The sequence below is a fragment of the Aquarana catesbeiana genome, linkage group LG03 (genome assembly GCF_042186555.1).
Source record: "Aquarana catesbeiana isolate 2022-GZ linkage group LG03, ASM4218655v1, whole genome shotgun sequence".
In the NCBI taxonomy this organism is placed as follows: Eukaryota; Metazoa; Chordata; class Amphibia; order Anura; family Ranidae; genus Aquarana; species Aquarana catesbeiana.
Window position 1 is genome coordinate 54967610 of NC_133326.1, and position 24754 is coordinate 54992363.

Sequence of the window (24754 nt, forward strand, 5' to 3'; positions counted from 1 at the left end):
TCAGACTCCTGCAGATAAGCCCTTCAGCTTTCTGCTGGTGTGAATGAACTACAAGAGTGCTCATTAGCGCCCCCCGCAATTCATTAGGAACTACAAGCAGTCTGCTGCTGTGGCGGACGGTACTTGCAGTTTTCTCTTTCACAGATCACTGTGAATGAATGACGAGCCTGTGTGGGCGGAGCCCCAAATAGGCGCCATTTTTAAAACGTCACAGGGAAAGGGGTTCTAGTGGCGGGAGCCATATGAATAGGGGCGTGTTACCCAATAAATACGGGTGTAACATGCAACATGCTCCTAAAGGTGAGCCTATCCTTTAAAGCAGAGCTCCACCCAAAAGAGGGAATCTCCGCTTGTTCACACCCTGTGAAAACCAGGTACTAGCACCCACTTCCAGGTAAGATCTCGGCGATCTATGGAATTTCAGACCCCTCCCCCCTGCTGCCTTCTGGGAGACACACGGGTCCCAGAAGACAGCGGAACCGTTCAGAAAGTGCATCGCAATTCGCGCATGCGCAGTAAAAAACAAGCTCTGAAGCCACAAGGCTTCACTTCCTGTTTCCCTTAGTGAAGATGCCGGCGCTTGCACCTGGAGCTTATGGACAGATCAGCTAGGGGTGACGACATCGCGGGATACCTGGACAGGTAAGTGTTCTTTTATATTAAAAGTCAGCAGCTACAGTATTTCTAGCTGCTGACGTTTAATTATTATTATTTTTTTTACAGGCTGGAACTCCGCTTGAAAGGGCTACTAATTTTTATTTATTTATTTATTTTTTTAAACTGTGGTTCAGCTTTAAACATTTTTCCAGTTATGTGCTTTATCACAGACTCTGGCCAGCCACTTAATATTCCTAATTGCACTTGTCCTAATAAAGTAATTATGCAGAAAAAGTGAATGTAGGAATGAGTGCAGCTAAATTTTCAGCCACATTGATTAGTTTCAATACTTTTCTTAGTCACTGATCCAGAAAAAAAAAAAACTAGCAGCAAGTTAGAATAGTTATAGACCTCTACATGTATCAGTGGAAGAGACGGGTCTTAGGTGATGCACAGAAATGGAACAAATCCTCCTACATAAGTTGCACCTGTTTATCTGCAGCCCGCTCTCCTCTACCTATGTTCAAGGTACAGACTTTACACAGCATTTCTCCGTTCCAGAAGTCAGGGGGCAGGGATCTGTTGTCACACACTGCACAGCATAGAGCTGGGTGTAATCTGAGACTTGAGTGGAGGGAATGGACACCCCCTCCTGCACAGTCTCATAGGGAAACATGCACAGCTGTGGCTGTCAGTCACCTGCTGTGACCCTGAAGGGGGTTTTACGATTTCTGGGATTGTCTGATGTCGACATAATTTGCCATACATGACTGGTGGTGTTAGGCCCCCCCCCCAAAAAAATAAAAGCTAGCAGCTACACTAGAGCTGCACAATTAATTGTCAAGAATCGTTATCGCGATCTTGACTAAAGTGTTTCACAATTCTTTCTATGCAAAGAATTCTTTCTGCTCTTCTGAAGCCACAGTGCTCAAAAGAAAGGAAGAGAAAAACCGGGCAGTCTGCCAAGAAACAAAACATTCTTTATCAGTTGAACTCAAGTATAAACATTGTAACAATTTGTCAATGGAATAGACTTCCTGTGTAAGTGAAAAAAGTTTAACCACTTAAACACTAAACCTTTTTCTGACATTTGTTGGTTTCAAGTTTAAATCATTTTTTTTTGGTAGAAAATTACTTAGAACCCCCAAACATATATATTTTTTAGTAGACACCCTAGAGAATAAAATGGTGGTTGTTGCAATATTTTATATCACACTGTATTTGCGCAGCGGTCTTTCAAATGCAATTTTTTTGGAAAAAATTACTTTAATGAATTAAAAAAAAAAATCTAACCAGTAAAGTTAGCCCTTTTTTTTTTGTATAATGTGAAAGATTTTATGTTGCGAGAATTGTGATTTTTTTTTTTTATTCTAAGCAAAAAAATCATGACTCTCATTTTGGCCAGAATCGTGCAGCTCTAAGCTACACATACTGCAGCTGCTGGCTTTTAACAATCGGACACTTACCTGTCCTGGAGTCCCGCAATGTCGGCACCGCAGCTGATTTCCATCAGCTGTCGGGTGCTGCCGCCACCATTGCGGGTTAGGGTACCCAGCAGTGTAGCCTTACAGCTTCACGCCAGGAACCCTACTGCGCATGCATGAGGCCCCGCTCCTCTCTCCTACTGGCCCGGCGACAGGGGGAGGAGGAGGGAGCCCCATGGTGATGTCACAGGCCGCAGCCCGGACTCCCGGAAGTGGGAACAAGATACCTGTTAAAGACGGGTATCCTGTCCCCCCTCCCCCCCTCCGAAAGGTGCCAAATGTGGCACCAGAGGGGGGGGGAGGAAACAAATGAGCGGAAGTTCCACTTTTGGGTGGAACTCCGCTTTAAGCAGATAGCAGAGAAATAAAGGATATACAGAAGTCACACTTGGTGTTTGGATAGAGGCAATTGCAGGTTGTGGAAGGATATGCTTTGTTCATTTCTCATTTCAGAGGCTTACAGCCAGTTTAAGTACAAATTTCCTTTAATTTCCCATATGCTTTGCAAAACCGACAATGTGAATGATTGGTTCTTATTAAAACGACTATTCTGCCTCCAGAGAATGCATTCTGTGTGGATATATTGGATTAGCTTATTTAGGTTTTTTTATTCGGTTATGGTCGGATACCTAATGTCTGCAATCTTATTTCTACAGCGGTGCTGGACGATGAAAGGCTCACCGCAGAGGAGATGGATGAGCGAAGACGTCAGAATGTAGCCTATGAATACCTGTGCCATTTGGAGGAAGCAAAGAGGTACGAAAAATCAATGATTTCAATCTCATGTAACTCTAAAAAGACAAACTTTCCTTTGCCAATGATTACAGAATCCTTTAAATATTACTTATACATAAAACCACTCACTGATTAGTGGTCAAAAAATCTGCTCCAGTCTGTAAGCTTAAAATTTAAATGAAGCCATTTTTTTTTTTTTTTTTTTTAGTTTTGGATAGAATAGAGCGGGATTAGAGCACCTGTCTGGCTTTCTCAGTGGATGACAGAACACCTCCTCACTGTGTTATAGGGGAGAGGAGGAGGAGGTGTTCTGTAGTCCTAACATCCTATCCTAGGGTGACAGTGCTCCCCCGTCAGATACAGTACAGTGAGATAAATACAGTACAGTGAGATAAATACAGTACAGTGAGATAAATACAGTACAGTGAGTTAGCTTTGTCACCTGGAAAATGGCTCTATGATTGAGATAGATGCCCTTTAACCACTGTTTATAAATGGTATTGGTTAAAACAAACTCATGGTTGCAGCTGCTTGTTTGCATTATTTGTAAGGCCAGATATTCATTAAAGTGGTTGTAAACCCTCACATATAACCAGTGAAGTGACTGGCCTCAGGTGAGACAGAGATGAAACCAATCCTCCTATATAAGTTGCACATATTTATCTGAAGCCCTCTCTTCTCTAGTCGTTCAAAGTCCAGAATCTATAAAGCTTATCTGAGCTCTCAGAAAAAAAAGGGGCGGAGAGCTGAAGTTGCCCTCTGTGGAGCTCAGTGAGGAGAGCTCTGACAGCTGATTGGAGGGAAGGGGCACACTCCTCTTCACACAGCACACAGGAACAGAGTTGATGCTGTCAATCACCTAGAAGTCCCTCCCCTGTCACCTTTTTTCTCTTGTCAAAAGAGAATCACGCTGATAGCAGAGGAACGTAACAGCAGACAGAAAGGACACTTAGTACTAGTAACTAGTGTTACTAAACCCAGGACCCTGCATTCACTATATCTGGTCTCCCACAGAACACGGGAATGCAGTTATTTTAGTAAATACTGCGTACTGTCCGTGATACTTTTTTTAATTTGCACTAACATAGAATTCTTCAGGACAAGCTTTCAGGGTATGTCCCCTTCTTCAAGGTCCAAGCAGTGCTGATTCACAAATTTTTAAGCAGAATGTTAAAAATGGTAACATTTTTAAAATGTTTTAACATTCTGCTTAAAAATGTGTGAATCAGTACTGCTTGGACCTTGAAGAAGGGGACATACCCTGAAAGCTTGTCCTGAAAAATTGTATTACGGACAGTACTCAATTTTCTCTGTCAAAATTGCACTAATACGGCTACAATCACACCAAGTAAATACTGTGAAATACCTTTTTGCAATAGCAGTATATAGCAGTCTTGTGACTTCTATCAGTGTCTGGTTAAAGCTTGTAGGAGGACATTTCATTCTTCTTGGACTGTCCTATGAGGCTGCCAGACCGCTGGCCCTTTGTCTAGACAGTGCTGATTGGCCCTGTGCTGATCACATGCACCCCCCCCCCCCCCCCCCCAAAAAAAAAACAGCAATACACACCAAATTGAGCATGTACAGAGTGCCCCCAAGGCTGTCTACTCTCAGGAGATGGATTGGGACAGTAAAAGAATGGGTGGATCCGAGAAGACAGGATCAAACAGCCTTTGTGCACAATGTGCAGGATTAACCCCTCAGGCTCCACAGTGAGTAGAACAAGCGTGCCATACTGTATATACAGACTGAAGCTCTAACAAGCAGGGCCCTCTGATTCCTCTTGTACCAATGTCTGCCTTAATTTTGTTAAGCCCTGTGCAAACTGTTGGTGCTATATAACTCCTATATAATAATAATAATAATAATAATAATTTTACTGTTTTAACCAAGACAAGCACACACTAAAGTGGGATATGCTTTGTTCATATTTTCATGTCAGGTTTAGGAATTTGATTTGGAATGTAAAGCCACTTGATGACTTTTTTGGTTCCCGGGCTCTCCCATTCCTCCGCAATATTTCACTTTAGTTTGGAAAGTGGAGCGATAAACTCATCAGTATTGTGATGCTTTTTTCATTGTCCAATCAGCAGGGGCCGGTCAGTTTTGTTTAACCGCAGTGAAGAAGAGAGAGGTCACTGACCTGGCTATGCTTCATAGCTGGTGTGCCTGGATTGTAAGAGCGCCTAAACAGTATTCAAAACCATTTAGCCGCTTAAACCTTGCTTATATGTATTTTATTTGCTTATATGTATATTTTTACTGTTTGACATGTCTGCATAGGAAGGGGGACAACCACATATTGCAGTTAAAAACCTAAATGATGCAGTCCTTCCTGTTTGTTTCACAATATATTAGATGTGGACAGTCACATGGACGTTATTCACATCCAGCAGATGAATGATTATTAATGCAGCATTATTCCGTATCTCTGCTGGTTTCTGTTAGGGCAGCTCTGTTTTTGCTGTTAGAAGTTAATGACTCGATCGTGTTATTCGCTCAGCTGGGAGTGAGTGTGGAATGTTGAGGTCAGCATTCTACTGTGACCTCCCATCTCTCACCACAAGAATACGGACACGGTGACACGGCACAGAAAGTCCTTACGCTTCTTTATCGCTGTCATGCCCGGAAGGTGCTGTGTAAACAAAATATACGTAGATGAAGATTATAACATACTTTAGGCCCCATCCACACTTGGAATTGGGGGCGGAATCGCTACAATTCTGCCTATAATCCCAAATTACATGGCAGTTGCTGCAGAACATGCAACGCACGTTTGGGTGTTATTACCGTCAATGGCATCCCAAATACGATGCAAATCTGCTGCGACTCTTGTGCGGCAATCGTGGCAAACCGTGCCTTTAAAAATTGCATGAAGCCTGTCCCCGGAAAGGCGCAGGAGCTTCTTTTTGGGTGACAAACGTGCATACATACAGTGTAAATGCACCAATTCACTCGTCTTGGAACACGAGTTTCGGACATTTTTCTTAGGGCACTTTCACACTGCCAGCACCCGGGCGTTGGCGGTAAAGCACCGCTATTTTTAGCGATGCTTTACCGTCGTTTTAGCAGCGCTATTCGGGCCGCTAGCGCTTTTAACCCCAGATAGCGGTCGGAAAAGGGTTAAAACCGCCTTCAAAACGCTGCTTCAGCGGCAGTGCCCATTGATTTCAATGGACAGGGGCGCTTTCGGAGCGGTGTATTCACCGCTCCTACATCGCTGCAAAGAAGCTGCTTGCAGGCCTTTTTGTGACGCCCTGCCAGCGCAGCGCCCCAGTGTGAAAGCACTCGGGCTTTCACACTGGGATTGCAGCTGAGGCTTTTTTCAGGCCCTATATTTAGCGCTAAAGCGCCTGTAAAGACGCCTCCAGTGTGAAAGGGGTCTTGCGTCTCTGAACTCCACTCTATAATACAGATTTAAAGGAGAAGTACAGCCAAAGCTTGTTTGGTTGTATATCTCCTATAGATCACAGGAATGCAGTTTATTCTGTACTCTTGTGGCCCGTTTACAGCAGACTGAAGTCCGTTGACGTCACAGAGCCACTCCAGGCTCAGGAAGGCTCACGACTATATGGTCTTGGATCCACTCAAGACCGGCACCCGGCTTGACCTCTCGGTGAGCCACTGAGAGCCTGAGCCAGCCGGGGCCAGAGACTGACAGTCACCAGCTCTCTGCTCACGGAGCACAGGGAATCGAGCGATCAACTTTGATTGCTCGGTTCTCAGCCGCAGAGCCGGCGGGGGACAGATACAGCATGGGACTGATGCTACATCCACCTAGGTAAGTATGATTTCTTTAAAAAAAAAAAAAAAAACCTCCAACTTCCCTTTTAAATGCCACAATGTGCTATCATAAAACTCTGTTCAGAGGTGTAAAAAAAAAAAAAATTTGAAAAACACCTTTTGAAAGCAACATTTTTTTTTTTTTTTTTTTTTTTCAGCCAGAAGGTCTGACAGTAGCAAAAAGTTCTTAGGCTCAGTTCACACTGCTGTAGTGCAAATTACATCAGTTTTTCAGTGCGATTTGTGGTGCAAATTCACAGTGTGATTTCTGTCTGTCAAATGTAATTGTGATGCGTATTTGATGCAAATTGAAGTCTATGGAGCCGAATTTGCACTGCACCAGATCAAACTCGCACATGCCCCCTTTTTTTTTTATAGCCGCATCAGAATCGCACTACATTGTTGTGAACGGCCTTCGTTGAAAACAATGTTCTTTCAGATAACATGCGAATCTATGCATTCAGAATGGATCAAAATCGCATCAGAATTTGCATCAGTGTGAACTGGGCCTGGAATGCATGAACCATAGTGGTGCCCAGTGTGCTTGTGATGAGGTTCGGTCATGTGGTTCCTGAGAAGGGTGCAGTTATCATCCCAGGCTTTTGCAAAAACATGATTAGTCACAGTGTTGATGTTAACTTTGCTCTGCAGAGCTTTGTTCCTGTGGCTGTAGCTCATGATTCTTCCTTGAGGTGGGGAAGGAAAAGCCTAGTGAGGCAGAGGATGACCTCACTTCTAGACATCATGTGCCTTTAGTTTAGTTTAAAGAAGTGGTAGAATAGCTCATTTTTTTTCAGTTACCTTGACCACTTGACCTCCGGAGGATTTTACCCCCTTCATAACCAGAGAATTTTTTGCTATTGCACAATTTCAACTGGTACTTGCGCAGTCACACAACACTGTACCCAAATGAAATTTACGTCACTTTTCCAACAAATAGAGTTTTCTTTTGGTGGTACCATATATACTCGAGTATAAGTCGAGTTTTTGAGCACATTTTTTTGTGCTGAATGTGCTCCCCTCGACTTATACTCAAGTCAAGCACTTTTCTGCAGCAAAAAATTTCATTTTCCGAACCGACTTTGGGGCCCCGTATCTCAGGGCCACTTAGTGCTAGGAACCCCAAATTTGGTGTGCAAACCCAGTGGAACTGGTACCACAACATATACAAAGTGGGTTCCTAGCACTAAGTGGCCCCGAGATACGGGGCCCCAAAATCGGTTCGGAAAATGTCATTCTCTGCTGCAGAAAAGTGCTTGACATTTTCTGAACCAACTTTGGGGCCCCGTATCTCAAGGCCACTTAGTGCTAGGAACCCCTAGCTGCAGCCAAAATTTGGGGTCTCTGATCCCAAAGGGTCCCGAAATGACATGCTGCAGAAAAGTGCTTGACATTTTCTAAACTGATTTTTGGGGCCCTGTATCTTGGGGCCACTTGGTGCTTAAAAACCCCAGCTTTGGACATTTTATGGTGCTAGTTCCACTGGGTTTGCACACCAAATTTGAGGTTCTTAGCACTAAGTGGCCCCGAGATACGGGGCCCCAAATTCGGTCAACTGTGTCCATCTGCAGCAATGTCATTTCGGGACCCTTTGGGATCAGAGACCCCAAATTTTGGCTGCAGCTAGGGGGCATCTAGGAACCCTTAACTACCAAGTTTGAAGTTCAGGGGACCTATGGCTGCAAATGGGCACAGTGAGGCTGCAAATGGGCATTGTTGACCCTCTTTTCCACTTACAGTAGCTGTGCATTTCTCACCCTCGTCTTATACTCGGGTCAATAAGTTTTTCCCATTTTTTTGTGGTATATTAGGGCCTCGACTTATACTCGAGTATATACGGTATTTGATCACCACTGGGTTCTTTTATTTTTTATTATATAAACAAAAAAAGACCGAAAATTTTGAAAAAAAAACAAAAACCTTTTTATGCTTTCTGCTAAAAAAAATATTGCATAAAAAAAAAATTAATAAAAAAAAAAAAAGTTTCTTAAAAAATTTTGTCCAAAATGTATTCTGCTATATGTCTTTGGTAAAAATAAATCCCAATAAGTGTATATTGAATGGTTTTCATGAAAGTTTATAGTGTCTACAAATGATCTATATATACTGGATTTTTTTTTTTTTCCTGTATACTAGTAGGCGGTGATCAGCAACTTCTAGTGGTACTGTGATAGTGCGGCAGACAATCCGACACCAACCGACACTAGGTGGGAACTGACTTACATTGACATCACCCGTGACACTAATACAGTGATCATTGCTAATACTATACACTGTCACTGTACTAATGACACTGGCTGGGAAGGGGTTGATATCTAGGGGCAATCAATGGGTTAATTGTGTGCCTAAAAATGTGTAATACAGGGGTCTCCAAACTTTGTAAACAAAGGGCCAGTTTACTGGCCTTCAGACTTTAGGGGGGCCTCACAGTGGCCAGCAGGAATATACAATTTTGCTGGCATCAGTGAGAGCAAACCGTGCCCAATCTTTTGCATTAGGGGGAGGAATTTCACCCCATTGTTGGTGTCAGTGGAAGAAATGGCGCCCCATTGTTGATGTCAGTGGTGGAATGAACAGTGCCCCAAGGGCCGGATAAAGCAAGCAAAGGGCCACATCTGGCCCCAGGGCCGCAGTTTGGAGACCCCTGGTGTAATATGTGCTGCTTTTACTAGTCAAAGTAGCTGATTTATCTTCCTGCTTTGCAGGGATTAAAAAACAGCCACATCGCTGATCTGTGTACAGAGCCCTGTCTTAGGAAACCTAGGGCTCTGTACTGTGATTCGCTAAGCTGATCAGCAGGTTCCGGCCATAAATCATTGGCTGGGACCTGCTGACTGACTTGTGCCATACCGAATCACAACACAGATGAGGCGGCACGTGCGCGCCCCCAACCCAGAAATGCTGGATCATGTACGTATGGGGTGGTCCTCAAGTATTTAAAAAACTAGCAAAGCCATCCATAGATGTACAGTATATGTGAAAGGGTTAGAACCTCTTACTGGTTTTTGCTGTGGTTGGCAGTCTTGCTGGGAATGATCCTGCATTATGTCTCCATTAAGTTGACAATTGAGGCAAGAAGTTAGAAAAAAAAAAATGACGTTCCTTTTGGTGCCCCAGGCAAAAATAAAATATCGGAGTTATAACTGATTTCCACTCCTACATAAAACTAAAAATATAGGGTGGGCATTACCCTTGACTTTTAAGATTACTGAAGGTGATGTGTTGTATGACCGCATAGGAAGCAGGTGTAGGACTTGTTTCTCCCTACTTTTCCAGTTATGTCTTGACTTCATTAATCCTATTTTTTGATCATGAATGTATGCATATGTAGTCCAAAGATTTTATATATGTATTATTTGTAATTGGCCTTTTAAGTTTTACTCAGCCCCCCCCCCCCCCATGTTATTTTCTTGTAGTGCAGCAGTGCTCTTCAAGCACATACTCCCCTGCACAGCGAATCCAGTGTTGTCACGCCGTTGGGGTGCCACACAGTGAGTCCCGCAGTGCCATCTTGGACCTCTTCAGCTGGCTGCCTCTTTGGGTGCTGGCAGCTTGGATAACATGCAGGACCTGCCCTCCGGCCGCTCTGTGTACCGATCCTGCATCCTCCTAGGAGATGTGATGTAAGTGTCCCAGGAGTCTGCTGGACCAGCTCAATGTGTGGAGCCTAGTGTGATCAGTTTTTAACAGGAAAGCAGAGGGACTGGCAGGAAAGCCAGGTTTTTCACACAAAGGAAGCAATGCAAAGAGAACTTGATACTTTCTCATACAAGTACATGGTACAAGCAGGCACATGTCAGGAATATGAAGTGTTGGGGGAACATAATCTTTAAATTCCACTTCAAGCACCCAGAGGCTCTGCAGTAATGAAGGGGATGAATAAGTATCCCAGCATGCCTTGCTAGCTTTGGAAGGTCATCTAAATCCTATCTGGGTCACCATTTGTGTAATGTTATCCCTTTTTGCTGTGGTACCTGGCCCATTGTCACCTCTAATGTGCTGTCAGTGTTCATCTAGCTCCTTTCTGGCCTAACATGTTGCATTGCAGGTGCTGAGTGTAGAGGAGGCCTATATACTCCATTCAGCCACAGACGGCTCAGATGAAGCTTGCTAAGAGGAAGTCTAAGTTGGTGATGATGGGACATGGTGATATTAGCAGGATGTGACTCATCACCTACAGCTGTTGCTGGTCACCGGCTGTTTCTGTTATTTGTTGCTTGGAGACCAACCCCAAGTACGATGTGGTTTAGCCTGAAGTATAGTCAATATTAGAATACACTGCTCAGTATGCACTCTGTGATATTAGTAGAGCCTGCAACATTGAATGTGTTGCCAGGACACCACCTTTTTCCAAATAAAGAGTTTATTATGTCCTGGTGCAGTCATGTTTTGGAGACAAAAAGAGCTCCTACATGAAGTTATAGATGACAGAGAGTAGAGCATGGACATTTTTTTGGCCTTATTCACATGGGTGTACATAACATACACCTGTGAGTGTGAGGGCTGCCTTTTGCCAGCACAGGGATGCACAGGTATTTCATGCATCCATGTACAGGACGCCCCATTCATATTTGGGAAGCAGCAGATGCAAAGACACCGCTGCTTCTCCCAATTTGACACTTATGTGGGTGCAGGTGCGTGTCCCCCAAATTCAGACTGTTTTTGCATTCAGGGACACGCACCTGCACCCACTTGGATGTCAAATTTGAAGCATCGCCTGAGTCCCAATTGACATGAATATGACTGCCTGCTTGCGGATGCGCGGAACACCTGTGCATCCCTGTGTGGGCAGACATGGCCCTTGCATGAGTGTGTGCTTAAAGTGGTGTTCTGGCCGAAATTATACTTTTTAAATAAAAATACTCCTATAATACACAAGCTTAATGTATTCTAGTAAAGTTAGTCTGCAAACTAAGGTCTGTTTTGTTAGTTTATTGCAGTAGTTTGTTATTTTATAAACTTGCAGCAGGCCGTGGCCATCTTAAGTGTGGGCATCTGAAGCCAGACTGTATTTCTTCCTGGATCTCATCCTTGCAGATCTCGCACATGCTCAGTGCAGCACAAGCACTGTAATAGGTTTCATTTCAGGTTTCCATAGCAACGGCAGTGTCAGAGGAAGTTGCCCTTCCCAGAAGGCCTTGCAAACAGGAGGAAATGATGCGACGGGCCACGGCCAGGGAGGAGGAGGTGAAAAATGAATACAGCAGATATACAGTAGGTGCTGAGAAAAAAAAAAATTTAAATATCCAATTCGTTTACAGTGCGCAGTTTAGTGAGGGATGCTGAAGAGTTGTAAAAGTGGGTGGAACTCCACTTTAAGTATGCCAGTGTGAACGAGGCCTTTAACTGAGAGGTATAATATCCTAAAGCTGGAACAATTCAGTGATTGCAGAGTCCTATGGTCAGAACACACCAGATGTTCCAGTATAGTGTTTAATGCATTTTATATTATTTCCTATATTTTACTTTATCCTTGTACTGTGTATGTGAGGCTTGTTATACATACTATTATAGAATATTAAGGCTTGGTTCACATATATGCGAACTGTATGCATTTTGAACCGCATCAGATTGGCATGACATGTGAACCAAATGGGCTTTCAGTGCATTCTTCCCTTCCCTTCCTTTGGGAGGACAGCAATATGTGCCAACAGTGCCTCCTCGGAAGGGAAGTGCCTGATGCCAGGGCGTTAAAGTATGCACATGTGATCAGACAGGAGGGGTGAAAATTTGCAGTAATATGCATTAGTGAACCCATCCGGGCCAGGACTTTTTCCTTGCGGAAGGTCTTTAATAACTGCTCCAATCTCCGTTACAGCTATAGGCCTGTCAAGCTGCTCGCTAAGTTGTGTCGACAGTTGGGGGGCTAGAGCTTCTTCTAGATATTGTGAATTACATTCTGTTTTCTGTAAGGGCGTGTGACCCGCGAGTGTGGCAGGAAGTTGGTAAAGTTGGGCATAGTATTCCCGAAAGGTGTCCGCAATTTTGGAGGACAGTACTGTTTGGGTACCCGTGGCAGTTTGCAGCTTATGGACATGGCCGGATGTGCGTTGTCGTTTAAGGGCCTTAGCCAATAGTCTACCGCATTTATTTCCAAACTCGTAAAATTTATGTGAAATAAATTTTAATATCTCTATCTCAGTCTATCCCGTGTCCGTGTTTCTAACAGATTGGAAAGCTTTTCCCTAAGAGACACAAGCTCCTCATAGAGGTGTGCCGTCATTTGGCATTTGTGTTTAAGCTCCGCGGTGCATAGCTGGGCCAGTAGGGACTGAAGTTCCCCACTACGTGCCTTTTTGAGTCTAGATCCCTGGGAGAGAAGTTCACCCCGTATCACGGCCTTATGTCCCTCCCATACATATGCCATCCCCGTCTCTCCCGTCATGTTCTCTTTAAAGTATAGAGAAATGGTACCTGAGACCTGCTTTTGTGCCACTGCATCATCTAGCAGGTTTTTGTTTAACCGCCATGTCCATTGACGGACATCCGGAGATAGGGGAGCTAGGGAGACAGAGATGAGTGCATGGTGCAACTTACAAATAATTTCCCGGGGTTTATCTGGATCATCAGAGAGGGGTCTGAGGGCCCGATGTACTAGATCTATCTCTATGTGGTCAGGTGCCTACTTACCCAGGATCTGTGTGAATATCCCCTGAAAGGTAGGGATAATGTCTCTGGGTCCCGTGGCTTCCGCTAGGCCTCGTATGTGAATATTAACCCTTCGGCTCCTGTTCTCCACATCATCAAGTTGGTCAAGCAAAGAGTCAATACGTTGATCTTGCACCTGTAGGGCCTGTAAGGTAGGGTTATTATCCTCTACTATTGCTTCTAAGGCCTCTACTCTGCCCACAATGTGAGCTGTGTCTGCTTGCAAATCTTCAATATCCTTCCTGAAGGCCATGAAGCCCTCCAGATCAGCCCAGGTGGGGAGGGTTAAGATATGGGACCTCAATTCCCCATCTCCTAGGGCAGTGGTTCTCAACCTGGGGGTCGAATGATGATTTGCCATGGGTCACCCAATCCTGGGATGTTTCAACCCCCCCCCCCCCCCACACACACACACACACACACACACACACACACACACACACACACACACACACACACACACACACCAAGGACTAAGAGAAGGAATAAAAATAGAGAATACAGGGGGTCCCCGGGTTACAAACAAGATAGGGACTTTTGGTTTGTTCTTAAGTTGAATCTGTTTGTAAGTCGGAACAGGTAAATTTTTTAAGTGTAGCTCCAGCCAAAAAATCTATTTTTAAGTTTTTTAGATAACATAGGGAAGGGTTATCACCCCTGTAACCTTTGTTTTGCTGTCTGTGCTCCTCTTCAGAAGATTTCACCTCACTTTCTGTCCCAATGACAATTGGATTTTGAAAATTTTGGGTTATTAGGGAAACAAGGATTGGTGATAAAGCATCAGTGGAGACACCTTTTCCCCATATTAACTCTTACAGGAGTGAATTTCCCTTCCTAGGGGTGGATTTCCTCTCCCTTCCTGTTGTCTCCCTCCGTTTGTAAGTAGGAGTCGTTTGTAAGTTGGATGTTTGTAAGTAGGGGACCCCCTGTACATGGAAGGGAGAGGAAAACAGGGGGCGGAACAAAGAAAAAAGGAGAGAAAGAATAAGAGAAAGTACAAGAAAGATGGCTAGAGAGAGGGATGGGGAAACATCAAATTATGATAGAGACATAAAAGGGAAAGAAAGGAGACAAAAAGAAAGTGGTACACCCTAAAATGTACCGCAAGGGGTTTTAATACTGTACAAGTCGAAGGGACTCAGAAAGCGCTAAATGCCTGTGGGTTAGGGGCCCAAATTACTAGTCTTGCCTTGGGTGCTGACAACCCACGCTACGAAAAGAATTTTACTGGGGTCCCCACAACTTGGGAAATTTTATCAAGGGGCCATGGCACTAGAATTTTGAGAACCACTGTCCTAGGGCCACCTGCGATCCCCTGTGCTCAGGAAACGTGCGGGGGGGGACCTGGGGGCTGGAGGAGAGATGAATGGCAGAGTTCGCCTGGGTGCCATGAGGTGACCTATAGGAGGCATTGCTGTGGTTCCCCCTGTCATCATGCTGGCCTGGGCTGCTGAAGGGGCTTTCCTGGGAGTCCGGCGAGGAGGGGAGAGGTGGTGATGCAGGTGGATGGCGCGGTGAGGGGATCGGGGATGCCACGTGTGCGGCCTGGAGACACTCACCCGGTGCCATCTTGGATTCGGCCCCACGCTGTCGGCCTCCACCGGTGAAATAGGCTTCAAGAGAGCTGAAGCTGAGCCTGGGGGTCCTCCAGGGCTGCGGGGATTGCTTCCTCCGCGTTGGCATCTCGGCTGGCTTGTGTCCTAGGGCTGGATGGAGCGGTTCAGACGGAGCTCAGCTAAAATGCGTCTGCTCCCTTCCATGCCGCGGCCCCGCCCCTCCATGCAGTTTGCTTTTGATTCATTTCTGCAGTGCTTTTTTGCGGTGCATTTTTTGCACATGCGTTTTTGACACTTTTTTGTGCGTTTTTTGATGTGTTTTGCATTTTTATGCTTTTGTTGTTGAGCAGATTAAAAAACACAAATTGCAGTAAAATCGTGGTAAACGTACTACATAGGTTTTCTGCAGCTTCTCCATTGAAGTCTATTGAACCAACAGGAAGTGAGAAGAAAGCCCTCCAACATAAGGAAATCCCTGACTGTCACCAGACCTAATGTCCCCATAGGAAGATTTCGCCTTTTTTTTTCCTGTTCTGATGACAACACCAAATTTGTGATTCTCTCTTCCGATGACAACGGTAAACTGGACAAATAGAGAGGATGCATCTCCCTAAGGGGGCAAAAATGGCATAAAAAAAAAACCTGACAGGCGCTCTAATCCCTCTCCACTCTATCCAAAACTCAAAACCAGGTTTTGCCATAGGTTATACTTTAATGAAACTAGGTTGTCATAACTACTATAGACTACTTTGGGGATTACTAAAGATGAGCTGCCTTGTTTCGGCTTTTTCATAAAATGAGAAATGCCTTTGCAGATTTCAAATAAAAAGTCCCTTTAATGAATGTGGCCGTTACTGAAAAGGAAGTGGGTTGAGTGGAAGGGAGCGGCTTGGAGTGTTTCAGATCAGAGGTATGCAAAAAAGGAGCTGGTGGGTCCACGTGACATGACCTTAAAAAGGCTAAAATTAAACCCTAAAAGCAGAAATACTGTATCTGTTAGTTGTGTTATGCTCAAAGTGAGTCCAATTATAGAGCTGAACACCTGTATCAGAGAACTGTAATAGTAGCAGCCATTCTGATACACAGGCTGCGTGCTCATTTAAGGGCAGTGATGGTGACGTTACTTAACATCCCTGCAAGTAATAACGACTTCTATTGGAGGCTTCTGGTATTTAGTACTGGAACAAACCTTTTTCAAGGGTTAGCTGAACTAATAAAGGCTCCTCCAAGGCCCTCCTCATCATGTCAATTAACAAAGATCTCAAAGCAGCATTTGTGGTTTTCTCAGTACTCCGGCCTGACCACAGTATCCTTCATGTTCTAGTACATGCCGAGTGACATTGTACTGCACTTGTGCCACTCATGGCTATAGACAATAAAGGACCTATCCATAGATGTGAAGATAAGATTTCCCATATAGTGTGTGTAGCCGATGACTATATATAGGAAAAGGTTATCCTTTTTTTTTTTTTTTTTTTATTTTTTATAATACCTATAGCAGGGGTCAGCAACTTTTTTCCACTTAAGGGCCAGATTCAATGTATGTGAATGCATGGAGGGCCGAATTCACCTGCTAATAAATGAAGATAATAATCCTAACATAGTAATAATAACAGTACAGGTTTACCTCACTTTAAGGTGCTTCACTTGTTCCCTTTACATTCCACAGCCCCCCACCTCTGGCTCCCTTTACATTACACAGCCCCCGCACCTCTGACTCCCTTTACATTACACAGACCCTGCACCTCTGGCTCCTTTTACATTACACAGCCCCCGCACCTCTGGCTCCCTTTACATTACACAGCCCCCACACCTCTGGCTCCCTTTACATTACACAGCCCCCGCACCTCTGGCTCCCTTTACATTACACAGCCCCCCCCGCACCTCTGGCTCCCTTTACATTACACAGCCCCCGCACCTCTGGCTCCCTTTACATTACACAGCCCCCGCACCTCTGGCTCCCTTTACATTACACAGCCCCTGCACCTCTGTCTCCCTTTACATTACACAGCCCCCGCACCTCTGGCTCCCTTTACATTACACAGCCCCCGCACCTCTGGCTCCCTTTACATTACACAGCCCCTGCACCTCTGTCTCCCTTTACATTACACAGCCCCCGCACCTCTGGCTCCCTTTACATTACACAACCCCTGTACCTCTGGTCCCCTTTACATTACACAGCCCCCTGCACTTCTGGACCCCTTTACATTACACAGACCCCGCACCTCTGGCTCCTTTTACATTACACAGCTCCCGCACCTCTGGCTCCCTTTACATTACACAGCTCCCGCACCTCTGGCTCCCTTTACATTACACAGCCCCTGCACCTCTGGCTCCCTTTACATTACACAGCCCCCGCCCCTCTGGCTCCCTTTACATTACACAGCCCCCGCACCTCTGGCTCCCTTTACATTACACAGCCCCCTGCACCTCTGGACCCCTTTTATGTCACACAGCCCCCTGCACTGCATTCTGCAGCAAAAGAGCCTTTCTGGTCACAATTTTTTTTTTTTTTTTGTCTGTAGTTGAGCTTCAAATTCACTGAAGGTCTGTGGAATACTGCATAGTACAGCATAGTATTTTTTTTTTTTTTTATTGTAAAAGGTGCGATCATAGAATCTTTCTAGCATCTTTTTGAGAAATGAAGAATACAAAACTAGAGTCACTGCACAATGTGCGAGACAAGAACACAGGTGTGTCTGAAATCTGTGCTAATCTGGAATTTGTACTGGAAATCTGGCCAAGTTACTAGGATGGTTTCTAAAAGCTGACATTGGAAATTTTTGGGAAAATTGCCAATTTATAATAGTATATAGCAATCCTAGCTAAATTTTAATCTGAATCATTTTAGACCAATCATTAATAATAATTATTTATAATTAATAAATAATAATCTTTTCTTTTTATTAGCTTCATTATCTTATCCATTAACATTCACTAAGTAAACATCCCTCTCTTTTCTAGGATCAGTTTATGATCTGCAAACAAAACTTATCTCTATACTACTTGTTATTGTCCTGCTCATTCCTATGGGTTCTGTAAGCAATGCTTCTGCAGAAAAAATTGGCCTGGAACGTGTTTCTTTCTATAGCTTGCATCCAAATATATATATATAATTTTTTTTTTTTTTTTTACTACCTTTTACATTATCTGTAAAAAAAAAAATATATATTTTGCACCACAGTGAAGTGCACAGATGTAAGCCCTAAGGCTTCGTTCACATTGTGCGCTCGGGGCCGTGTACCTGCACCAACATGGTTGTCAAATTGGGAACAGTGGCTGTGTAATTGCAGTGACTGTTTCCCAATTGACCTGAATGGGAGTGCTTGCAGGGGGATGCACGGAAAACCTGTGCATTCCCATGTGGCAAACACGGCCCTCGCACGGACGTATGCTGTAGTATTATGCCCAGGTGAACAAGTTCTAAAGCCATCTATACACTGGTAGAACCTCATTTGAAAATGGTTGTTTTTGAAATGCTTGTTCGATTACCTAATAGTTTGTGTGGCTAAATCAAATTCAACCGCAGTGACAAGAAAAACTGAAGGATGGGGAATTTTTCCTCTTCTGATCTCATCAAAGGAAATTCCAATCATAAACGTAATTGCCGTTCTGAATCACATTCACTTGGTTCACAATATTATCATGGCAACAGAACAAAAATTTTCGGGACCTTTTATACAAAATTTGTATAGTCATCGATTTGGTATTATCAAACGTTCTGCTGAACGATCTTTACGCAGATGTTCACACAAAAACTAACTGTGCATGGCCAACTTTAGAGATGTTTGTTGGAAATTATTCATTTGCTTGAAGACACCAATTGAACCTTACAAGTCTAGCTAGTGTTCTTTTCTGCCAACCCTAAAAAGACTAGCCTCTGCACTGTTCCACCTTGCTTTAAGTGGTAACAAGCCTTCTCAGGCTCCCTACATCACCCCATTGCCTTCAGATAAAGTGGTAACAAGCCTTCCTCTGGACACCTTTCCAACCACTGCTCAGATACCAAAATTGACAATTGTGTAGTTGGCTTCAAACATTGCAAAAGGTCAGTCTCAGAGAAATAGAGCAATTCTACTGCTGCTTCGAATCGCTGCTATCAATTCACTTGCGTGACAAGGTCCTAACTTTGGTGGATGTGTGGATAAAGCTTAGAGGCAGAGGTTCCTCTGAGAATATAACTTTATGCCTCTGACTACAGATGGTCTGGAAGAATTTGCTGTGTTTTTTAATGTAGTTCACTTCCCCACATGACCCTTGGGCAATGATCCATCATGGTAGTTGGGTCTAACCTATGGGAGAACAAGTGCTTCAAGTCTGTTTGATGAGGCCTCTTTTCATGAATGGAGATGGAAGTACTTCTCTGTACAGGCACCATCAGTGGAAGGCAATGCTTTATAGCAAACTTTCTCAACCTTTTATATCTCACAGGAACCCATTCATTTTCCAGATCCTGGGGAACCCCTGTTAAAATTCATCAAGTGGAAATATTGCCCCTTACATTGCTAGTCTGTGGAAAAATGCTTCGCTTATAGTGGTGGTCAGAATAGCCCCCATACAAGCAGCTGAAAGGATTATTGGTGTCATGTTGCTGGCACTGCCATGTAGCTTTGGACCCAGAATCAGACAGGCACCATCAAGTGGGGGGTCAGCCTTGAGCCACAGCTCAAGGACCTTCTAGCAATTTTTGGGTTCCATGGAGCCCTGGTTGAGACAGGCTGCTGTAGCGTATGGGCAGATGTCTTTCGATCTGTCGATCTGTTATTCTCAGCACTAAAGCTGCCCAGACACTGTTCGTTTTTTTTAAGGTTCAGCCAATGGCAAAGGATTCGGATGGAGAACCCCCCCCTCCCCCCCCGCCAGCTAATTGTATTCTGAAAGCGGCACCCACAAAAACACTGATCAGTAGCTGCAGCTGCAATTCTCCAACGTGTCCTTTTGACAGAAGGCAATCGAATGATCTCTGCAGAACCGGCCAAATTTTGCCCGGCTTAAAAGGTTAGGTCACCTTTACAGTTTCTCTGTAAAAGGTGAACTAACACGAAAACCCCCTCCCTACCCCTAGCATCCGCTGTACTTGCTGCCAGTGATCCTCGGCTGTCAGGGCTCCTCTGGTATGGGGGATTTGAAATTCTCGCTGCTCTCGTGGACGGCACCGACCGATAAGTACAGCGGGGGTGGGGAAGGGGGTCCAGTGTTGGGGGTCACCTTTTTACAGTTTTTCTGTAAAGGTGAACTAACCCTTTAAGCTTGTGCTTTCATAGTTCGGTGCTTGACAGGTAAGCTCCTTGAGTGTGAAATTATAAATGTACTTCTTGCTCTTGATAAGAGTATAAGAGAGACGTGTCCATTATTTTCCAAGGTGTTACACAGAATTTCATAATTTTGCAGTTTTTTTTTTTTTTACCAGCATTTATGATGTATACAAATGTATTTTTTTGCGACTAACTATTGCACAGTACCTAAAACAAAGCCATCCCCTCAAAGTGGCTATAAATGGCCCACTATATATATATTCTTTTTTTTTAAGGTTTGTTGCAACAAAGATTATATTCGGTCAGTAAATAGGTTTATATAGCTAGAAATTACATTTCTCTGGTTGGGTGTGGTCCGACAGTCTCCTGAGATGCAGAAAATGTATATTATAAATGTAAATGTATATTATACTTTTATTATGTAATATTTTTCAATAATAATAATAATGTAATAATGTAATAATGTAATGTAGAAACGGAATACCCTGCCTTGATTCTTGTAGTCATTTCTGCTGAATGAGCTAGGAAGTTTACTTCCCCTTTAACAAATATTACTTTAGCTTTTGGCTCCTCTGCTAGGCTTTGCATATAGTATGTTACCCACAGGATTGGGTAATCAGGAAAACATGTGACCCTGTCCACCAAAATTTACTCACTAATAAGCACACAATATGTGAACATACAGTATGCAAAACCTGGATTTTTTTTTTTTGTTTGCTGAAATCAATTTCAATTCAGGAGAGGAGCCTGTACAACGATGCAAGACTAAAGGGAAGGATATTGTTCAGCTTTAAATTCTGAAGTACTACAGATCCAAGAAGACCTGATAGGAGACCACTAGTCTAGCTTCTCTGTAATTCCTTTTTTTTTTAAGGTTCCTGGATAATTTCCAATGCAAATACTTCCCTTCAGATAAAAGTGCTATTTAGGCATATTTACTTTAGATAACATAACTACTTACAGATTAGAATGAATTGCCCTAGTTAAAATAGCTACCCTAATATACTGGGAATAAAATACTTAAAGCTAAACTTTAGGCAAGCAGCTGAATACACCACTCAAATGCAGATACTGGAAAGGTTTTATTTGTCAAAGGATTTGTACCGTTAGATTTGTACCGATTTAAAACCCTGGTTCAGACATGAGATGCGGGAACTAGTGCGGGTTCACCCATTGCAAGTCTCTTGCTGGCGGTTCACACTGACATCTGCGAACCGGTGCGGGTGTCAAGGTAAAGCTATTGACACCCCAGATTGTATCGCAGTGCAAACTGTGAAATGGTGCAGAAATCGGATCTCATAGATGTGAACACCCTAAAGCCCGGGTCAAGGATCAAAGTAATGCCCCTTCCTCCTGCCCTCTCCTAACTGATCATTGTGTTAAAAAAAAAAAACCTAGTCCCTATTTTCATCCCTATTATCATCCAGTGCTGGGTCTTTCTTCTCTCTGTGGTCCTCCTGGAAGGGTCTTACTTCCTCTTCTGGATCCTGAGAGGAACCCTTTGCTGGCCAGCCATGGGGAATCGTCCATATCATGTAGGCAATGAGATGGACAATTCCCCATGGCTGGCCAGTGGAGAGGTTCTCTCAAGATCCAGAGGAGGAAATGGGACCCATCCAGGAGGAAAGCCATGGTCATGTAATCATCCAGTGCTGGGTCTTTCTTCTCTCTGTTGTCCTGAAAGGGTCCTACTTTCTCCTCTGGATCCTGAGAGAACCCTTCTGCTGGCCAGTGATGAGAAATTGTCCATGTCAAGTAGGCAGTGACATGGACATTTGCCATTAACTGGCCAGCAAGAGGGGGTCCTCTCAGGATCCAGAAGAGGTCAGACATCAGACCATTGGGAGTGAAGGGGACCGGCACACATGGGTTAACATTCAGTGCTAACCAGCAGCCCCCCTATGTGGAAATTGCGTCAGTGAGGGACCTGGATGGAGGGAACTCGGGTGAGTAAGGAAAAATATACACCTGGAAGGATGGGGGGGGGTTATGAATAAGGGATGGGGGGAATAGATTTTTGCTGGGAATTTGGCTTTAAAGGACTTATAAAGGCAAAAAGTTTTTAAAGTGGAAGTCCATGCAGAAACTAAAATCCCTGCATCTCTAAACACCACAGATCTAATTCTAACCTCTCTATCCCTGTAAAGAAAAAAATGAGTATACGTACCTTTTTGTAAGCCGATCTGACCCGCTCTGACCCGATCTCCAGCGGCGGAAGCTCTGCAGAGGACACGGCCAACAAGGGCTGTGAAATGAATGGGAAGTGACGTCACCCATAGAGTTACTATGGGGCTCCTGTTGTCATCCGTCTCCTCTGTACCCGCCTCTACATTGAAGCCGTGGCTGACAGCTCAGTGTGGGATCCGGTCGGAGCTGGTCAGAACGGCTTCTAAAAAAGTATGTATACTGCTTTCTCCTTTACAGGGATAGAGAGGTTAGTGTTAGATCTGTGGAGTCTATAGATGCAGGGATTTTATTTTTTGCATCGACTTCCACTTTAAGCCCTCATTCCCACGAGGCGTATCCTCTGCCACGGAGTCCGCCTCTGTCCGCCGGCTCAGCGGGAGATCTTACCGTTGATCTCCGCTGACTCGGCGGATGACAGGTCCCTCTCTGCTCACTGAGCGGGGAGGGGCTTGTCGAGCGCCGCTGGTCGCTATGGAGAGATTGGACGAAAACGGACAACATGTCCGTTTTCGTCAGATCTCACCCGATCCGATCCGCCAGGGCCGGATGTGAACGTAGGGCTATCCGTCTGATTTTATCGGACCGGGTCAGATGTCAGCGGACATGTCACCGCTGACATCCGTCGCTCCATAGCCTTACATGGAGCGCCTGACAAAACTGACAGGCGGACCTGAACGATCCGTTCGTGTGAAAGGGGCCTAAGCCTTCTGTGTGTAGCAGCCTCCCAGGAAGCCACTAATACTTACCTGAGCCCCATCTCTGTCCAGCGATATCCATGAGTCCCTGGGCTGTCCAGGACTCTCCCTCCTGATTGGCTGAGACACAGCAGTGGCACCATTGTCATTCAGGTAGCCAATCAGGAGAGAGAGGGGAGGGGCTGACCAGCAGCTCCATTTTTGAGTGGACACATGGAGCTGCAGCTTGGCTCGGGTGCCCTCGTAGCAAGCTGCTTGCTGTGGGGGCACGCGACAGGAGGGAGGGGCCAGGAGCAGTGAAGAGGGACCCAAAAAGAAGAGAATTGGGGCTGCTCTGTGCAAAACCACTACACAGAGGAGATAAGTATAACATATTTGTTATAAAGAAAAAAAAAAAAAAAAGACTTTACAATCACTACAAGTCACTTTAAGTTACTTTCGATCTGCTATATTGAATCAACTGGTAAGACATTCCATGAGAATCATCCGTTCCATTCTCAGTAAAAATGTCTCACTCCAGCATTGTAATAACTTTGTCCCTCAGGGGACAAAGCACATGGAGTACTTTATCCCACCTTCTTGCGTGTTGTCCTAGGTTGGCTGCGAGGTTGGACAAGGCGTCTCTTCTCCCTCCATGCCCGTCCAACAATACGGCTAGCGCAGAGATGGCTGCTTTGACAGGTGGCACTTTTTTGTCTCCAAGCACTTGCATGAGACTGGCATAAAGGGGGGGGCGACTTGTGAGCTAAACTGTTCCAGGCATACAGACAAGTGCTTGGAGATGGAGAAAAGTGCTGTCTGTCAAAGCAGCCGTCTCCTTGCTAGCTCCGTTGTCGGATGGCTGTGGAGGAAGAAGTGGTGCCTTCTCCGACCCCACAGCTAGGCTTAGACAGCAGATATGAAGAGGGGGCAAAGTACAACCTGCACTGTGTCCTGGGGAACAAAACACATTACCAAAAATTTAAGTGAGACTTCCTCTTTAAATGTGATTTGGAATGAGAACCATATTATATCAGGAAAAGTTTCAGTTGCCCTGAGAGTGAACTGCAGCAAAGGTCAGATGGTTCTGTATGGAAATAAAAGCCTTCCCATGTTTTCCAATGAATGCTCTGCGCACAGGAGGTCAGCTTCACACAGCTCGGTCTCTTTGGATACAGAACACTGCCTAATTATTTGCATTAGCCAGACACGGCTCAGTAATGATTCATATGTGCCAATTCCTATGATCATGCCGGCAGCTTCACTAAAGACTTCACTCTTTCCAACACTACTCTTGCATTGAAAAACAATGTTGGTGCAAACCGGCTTGTGGTCTAAAAGTTTAGAAAATAATGAATATCAGATATTACTTTAAATGTTTTTTTTTTTTGGGTCACTACATCTAAAACACCATGGGTCTTCCCTGTCATAAAAAAAAACAACAAATATATATAAACCTATACCCTGCTGTTCTAAATAAAATTGCTCTTCTTTTTTTCTTCCCTTTTTTTCTTTTTTCTATTTAACCTACTACAGATGTATCTGATTTAGACAGCTTCAGGGCCGATTCACATGAGCAGCTGCACTGAATGCATGGCCGCTGGTGTGCGTTTGGAGAACAAAGTCACAAAGCACCAATTTTTTTTTTTTTTCCAAACTTTATTGAAATGCCACAAGTTAATTTTACACAGCAGTGTTAGGATGTGGTGATTTCCAGCACAGCCCATTGAGCTGAAAAAAGTACAGCATGTGACGCAGTGGTGTGAATGAACACCATAGGAAATAAGGCAAATTACCTCGTCTTTGCATTGGCAGTCTTTGTTAAAATTCTTACT

General features: G+C 44.3%; 1 protein-coding gene across 1 annotated transcript in view; it reads left to right on the top strand.

Moving 5' to 3' along the window:
- Window positions 1–24754, top strand: part of IQGAP1 (IQ motif containing GTPase activating protein 1) — a 256627-nt gene that overhangs the window by 69203 nt on the left and 162670 nt on the right. The window contains exon 2 of the mRNA XM_073618560.1: window positions 2738–2837. Coding sequence (XP_073474661.1) covers window positions 2738–2837 — 100 coding nt within the window. The remainder of the gene's footprint in view (window positions 1–2737; window positions 2838–24754) is intronic.